General features: G+C 37.5%; 1 protein-coding gene across 1 annotated transcript in view; it reads right to left on the bottom strand.

Annotated features, from left to right (window-relative positions):
• Nucleotides 1–4,422: 4,422 nt before the first annotated feature.
• Nucleotides 4,423–6,296, bottom strand: part of hoxc8 (homeobox C8) — a 3,446-nt gene continuing 1,572 nt past the window's right edge. Inside the window, exon 2 of the mRNA XM_015385620.1 lies at nucleotides 4,423–6,001. Within this exon, the coding sequence (XP_015241106.1) occupies nucleotides 5,685–6,001 (317 nt within the window). The 3' untranslated portion in view covers nucleotides 4,423–5,684. The remainder of the gene's footprint in view (nucleotides 6,002–6,296) is intronic.

The following is a 6,296-nucleotide window of genomic DNA, read 5'->3' as shown; positions in this document are numbered from 1 at the left end:
TATATATATATATATATATATATATATATATATATATATATTGACATCCCTATCATTAATATGCATTTACTTTTTTGTTTCATCAACTGCTTGTGAGATTTGGTTTAGTTTCAAATTAAATCTTTTTTCTGGAAATCACTATTTATTAGTATTATTCCATCTCGTTGCTGTTTTATTTTGTTAGATCATTATTACCTTAATATGTAATGATAATATGTAGTATAAATATAATAACTTCATTTATGTCGTCACTGGTTGTGTCACATAGCGAAGCCTCAGACAAAGCATTGGTTTTCAAACATCGAAACAGAAACCACAAAAATGAAAAGCAAATCTGTCATGTGGACAAGTGAAAATAACAGACTCTGGTAAACACTCCTCCATAGAAGCCTGACTGAGCAGTAACATGCTGGCAATGTTCTATCAGCTGGGTCAGCTGACATCCGCAGTAACCCTCCGCCGAAAAAACCAGCAGCTGTAAACAACCAGACTCAACACCCGCCCACGCATCCATCCGCCTCTCGTCACTAGGGGGCACTACTAAGACCTTTTTAATCCACATATATTATAATTCGTATGTAAAATGGGCGTGCATGGGTGTTTATGACATAAACGTGCCTGGTGTTGCTCATTGGTATTACTTAGTCTTTAAACATGTGGCAATGAGTGTGCGAGCAGGACATAATTAGAGGAGCGAGTGTAGCTCCGAGTGTAATTCGTCAGTGTATGGTCAGAAGGGCCTATGAGTGATGGGAAAGTTAAGTATCAGGAGGCTGTTTATCACAACAGACCGTGTACCGCACTTCTAAAATGCTGCCTCAACGCAGAACAGATGAGCCGGTAGGTTTACAAACAAGCAGGTGCGCACAGCACTGAGGAGTATCATTAGAAGCGCTTCGGGCATCTGCAGGTCAGGTCAGCTACACAGAATGGACACTTTCAACTTCTCTGATCTCACTCACTCTCACATTATTCACCGTTTTAGCCCAGCAGCAGCAACACCAAAAAGGGAGATGCAATCATTAAGAAGAAGAGAGAAATCCTACCTGAGAGAGCTCTTCTCTTGTGGTCCAGAACAGCTGAGGGGTCAGGGTGGAGAGGGGGGCGACAGCAGCACGGCGCGCATCTTCTTGTTGTCGATAAGGAGCTCTGTCTGTTAGAAAGGTCTTTCCTTGCTGGCTTGCTTTCTCTTTTTGCTTTCCCAGTCGTGGTTTTATTGCCTCCAGAGGAGGGGGACGGCGAAAGAGGGGGAGAGATCAACGCAGGCAGCGGCTTGGTAGAGGCGGTGACTGTCCCGAAGATCCCACCGCCAGGAAGTCGCGGAGATCGGCTGAATCTGTGACTTGCAGCCGCACCCCGAAAGAAGCCGTTCTATATTTGTTTTTTACAGTAAAGAGAAATTGGCTTTTCTGTGCTCCTTGCTTTTAGACAGCTGCTGATACAAGGGAAGGAGCAGATAATAGACAACAGCATAAAGTTCATGTTCATAGAGCCTGGGCCACGTGGCCAGCTCCAGCCAATCCCAGCCAGGGCTCAGTCGTAAACTTTTATTACTCAGCTGTAAATTTCTTTCCTTTAACAACCAGGAATGTTTGCGACCATCTTTTACTTCCCCTTTTTCTACAAAAGGACAAAACTAAAATCTGCCACGCACTGCAAGAGCCACAATTCTGCTACTACTCGAAAATAAGTCTCATTTTGGAAATAATAATCTGAAAAACGACCACTTCCTATGACTGACAAGGTGCCATGAAATGCTCAAGCAGCAAATGAAATAAAATAAAAAAATGAAGGTGTAAAAATAAACATATAAGCGATTTGAAAAGAAAGATGATTAGTTTTTATTCAATTTCATTTGGGTCGAACTTCTACACTGTAGGGCATCTGGTTTTCCTGACAGTCAAGTTCTTCTACTACAGCAAATTCAACATCAGTAAGGTACTTTACAGGCAATAGTAGAAGGATTTAAGATTTTAATTAATGCTGCAATCATTGTTTGCTGAAAACGAGTTATGTCTGATATCCATCCAAAAACTTAGAGAAGTTTCTTTGCAAAAAAAATATTTTGCAAATATTAAGCCCTTACTACGTCACCTTTGTGAAGTTTAATCCCGTACATTTTATATGTCGAACACACAGTGGACACTATTTATGTTTAATCATTGCTACATTTATTTTCTCAAAGAAAGGCCTACTATATCGAAATTCGTAAGAGCCATCAAAACCAATACAATACTAAATCGTTGGATTAAGTAAATTTTACAAGGAGATTTCATCCACTATTCTAGACAAAATTTAAGCAAAAAGGCATAAAATTTCTTCAAAACCTTTAACAACAGATATTTTTTCTCCCAGGATAGAATGTTAGTCGTACCCTCACAGGCCGTGATCTTCCCACTGCGGGGCTGAGATGCAGGCCGTTACAAGCAAGGTCTTTACACCCCAATAAAATTTACTGCAGGTACACTAAACTTTATAGGTAATATAACGCTCTGGTTTAAAATAAAGAAACCAAAACAAAACACGGACAGACAGCAAGATGTAAAAGAGAGAAGCTAAATTTGGAACTGGGATACAGAATTCAGTTTAAGAAAAAGACTGGGGTTTTATATGCTTAGATTTTCAGCTCAACAAAGAAGATTAAGCTACGTACGACATGGAATAAAAAAAACAAAACATAAAACTAGAATTAGAAACGGAACAATAATTAGAAACGGAACAATAATTACAAAAGTATAAATAAGACATGCTATTTTTTCAAGCTTCAGGTTGACTGAAGTGATACAAAAAAAATCTATATACTTAAAATAAAAATAAAAACGTTTTAGACAGGCCTAACTTTCACGTTTTAAAATGAAAATTCATTGTATCTTTATCAGATTAATAGGGTCTCCTCTTTAAGACAAGAAATATTAAAATTAATTAGAAAAAATTACTTTAATATTTTATTCAGATGTGTCACCTTTGTTTAGGCATAATATACTAAGAAAAAATAATGCTGCGAGCAAAGAAAATTACATAAAAAAACAAAGCTATTACATAAAAATGTAGAAAATAAGATAAGAAGTTGCGAGATACGTAGTAGACAATATAGATGTCTTAAAAACGAAACATACACAAACCTAAACAAAACACATCTGTTTTGCGATATTTTAACAACATCGTCTCTAAATTTTTTCCGAAATTACTTTTTAAGGACTTGTAATTTTTATTTTTATGTTTTTTTTTTTTTTTTTTTTTTTTTTTTTGAGTTTTTAAAATGGGCCTACTTTCTGAGCGGAAACAAAGCGGAAAGTGGTAAACACGCAACACCAGGGGTTTTGTACAGATTAGACGCCAGATTAGTGAAAAATAGCCAAATATAAACTTCCAATTTTGCAAGGGGCGGTTGTATTAAAAATAAAAAACACTATGTAACTACATTTATGAAGTGATATATCTAAACTACACGTTGTGGAAAATAGAATCAGATTTTAATTTTGTTTATTTGTTCGACAGGTACTACACAAAGGAGCCCAGCAACACCCCGGGACCTGCGCCGCAGCACCATCTGAACCACACTGACTAAGAGCTTTTTAAAATGGACTTTAATTGTAGTGTTCCAATTTTTTTCTTGCAAGGTAATATTAATGTTTTCCTAAACAGCTGGCGTAAAAAACAGCAGCGGAACCGAGGAATAGAAGAGCTGCGTTTTGGTTCTACTTTGATTTTATCGTTGACGTTTTCTGAAACTAGTCTGCGCACTATTGTTTAACACAAACACCTTAGGCCCACACTGTACAGATTTAGACCCCCGTCCCCCCATCTTTCTTTCCTTTTTCCATTACCTAGTGTGATTATTAACACCACAGGTCAGATGTTTGTTCATCTCATCTCGAACAGCCATTACTCTTCTCAAGATTCATTAAGAAAAGTCTCCGGTTCTCCCTGAAGAGAGGAAGTTTCTTATTAAGAGGATGAATCAAATGCAGCATGCTGTGAGAGGGATTCCAAGACATTTACCTTAAAAGGTACACTGAGACATCTGCAGGCGCATGACTGGCGCATATTTTATTTGTTAGATGCAGGAAAGTTTAATTAGGCTGGCGGGGAGGCTGTTCAACGTTCGTGTGCAAATGTTTAAGAGGCTGAACGTCATTAGAGGAAAGAATAACTCAAAACATTAAGTTCTTTAGCTCATTAGAGACTGAAAGTTTTTAATCACTTATAACAAACTATTTGAAGTTCAATAACTTTGGGTATTAATAAAGATGTCCGCCAAGAAAAAAATGGTTTCGTTTATTTTTTCTTTCTTTTTTTTTTCTTTTTTTTTTTAAGGCGTCCGATGTGTGTACAGTAATAAGCTCCTGCAAAGTCAGAATAAATAAAAAAACAGAAAAGTCATAAATGAATGTGAGCCATCTTGTTTATTTGTGATTTTACATCAACAATAGGAGGGGAGGGGCACACAATTCCGTCTTTCACACGATAAACAACAAGAAAACGAGCATATAGTTATGTTAACATCAATATAGAACAAGACGTACATAAAGATTATATTCAGTGCAAAGAAAACATCTACTCTACATCACCAGCACATTAAAATAAGAGTTCCCTTTTTACATTTTTTAAATCCTTGTAATTGTTGCAGGTATCATCATACGCAGTCCATGTGCGTCATAGGCAGTTTTTAGTTGTTGGGGAATATAGCTTGCAATCAGATCAGAGCGATGCCACGCATGTGTGGAATATAAGAAATAATGCGAGGACAGAGCTCTGAGCTTTAGGTAGTGCTGTGGTACAATCTTCCAAAACTGGCTTTCAGCTAAATTGTCTTCCCAAGACTCCAAAAAGGAAAGAAAAAAAATTGTCTTCACCAAGTGTTTATTGTATATCGGCTAAAAGCTATACACATAACTTAATAATATAAGGTTGACATATAACACTTTTAAAATAAAAAAAAAACCATATGAAATCTCTTTATTCAGAAATCTCTATTGCAATTCCCCCAGGTTAACATAGGTAGCATCAAAGGATTTCAAACAGTTGCGTTTCCCTGGTGATCCTTGGAACAATGAAGGATGTTGGAGGAGCTTTCATGGCTAAGTCGGTGTGTGTGCCATTCACATAAACGCAGAGGAAATGATGAAACCAAAACAGTTATTTAACAAATCAAATTATGTGTGCTTAGCCTGAAGTAACAGTGTAATGATGTCTAAACACTCATTTATATGTTACAGGCCTACATTTCTTTAAAAGTTTGGAGTCTGAAATGAAATGTTATTGCATCTATTTACAACAAGTTGGCGTTATTGGTCATGGGTTACTATAATGTCGACTTTTTATAAAGAGAATTAAAATTGAAGAAAACAAACAAAAAAATAGCAATTTTCAATCTAACATGCGTTTTTAATTTGCCCCTTGTATTCTTGTGCATGGGTGAGAGTCCTATCATTAAAGAAAATTCTACTAGCGTTTTGTTGCGTCTCCAAAATTGCAATGCTGGATGCTTCTGGGACAATCGAGTGGAGAATTTAGTCTATTTATGACAGTAATATGGGATTCCTGTTCCCTCTTGACAAAATAAGAAGGGTGGTCATAAAAATGACGCTCTCTGCCTCCTTGTGGCTCTTCGTCTGTTTATGGGACCTTTCTCCTTTTTTTTCTCGTTTCCAGCCATATAACCATAAAAAGGACCATAAAAATCACTCCTTGCTTTCTTCTTTCTCTTCCGCTTCTTTTTCTTCTCCCTCGTCCCCTTCACCGTCCTCGTTGCCCTCTTCTTCGGCCTCGGCTTCGGCCTCTCCTCTCTGACCCGGAAACTTGTCTTTGTTGTTCTCCTTTTTCCACTTCATCCTCCTGTTCTGAAACCAGATCTTCACCTGGCGTTCGGTGAGGCTTAGGGCGTGGGACACCTCGATCCTCCTCTTGCGGGTCAGGTAAGGGTTGAAGAGGAACTCTTTCTCCAGTTCCAGGGTCTGATAGCGGCTGTAGGTTTGTCTCCCGTTCCTTCTGCCTGGGGCTTGGGTGAAATAAAGCCAGAGGTTAGCAGGAAGAAGCACTGGGAACAATCAGCTGGGAGAAAACTTAACATAAAAATGCAAAAACAGTCAATGTTATTGGGATTTTCTAGAAGGAAAAAATTGCTTTTCACGATGGAGTTGGGTAAAATAGTAGCAACTATAAAATAATTGCCCTCTATTATACCTGTACATTTGGGACTTGCTAATGACATATCTATCTATCTATCTATCTATCTATCTATCTATCTATCTATCTATCTATCTATCTATCTATCTATCTATCTATCTATCTAT

This window comes from Cyprinodon variegatus, unplaced genomic scaffold, assembly GCF_000732505.1.
Source record: "Cyprinodon variegatus isolate N-32 unplaced genomic scaffold, C_variegatus-1.0 Scaffold16, whole genome shotgun sequence".
In the NCBI taxonomy this organism is placed as follows: domain Eukaryota; kingdom Metazoa; phylum Chordata; class Actinopteri; order Cyprinodontiformes; family Cyprinodontidae; genus Cyprinodon; species Cyprinodon variegatus.
The sequence above is the reverse complement of the archived record's forward strand: the minus strand, read 5'-3'. Positions and strand labels throughout refer to the sequence as shown.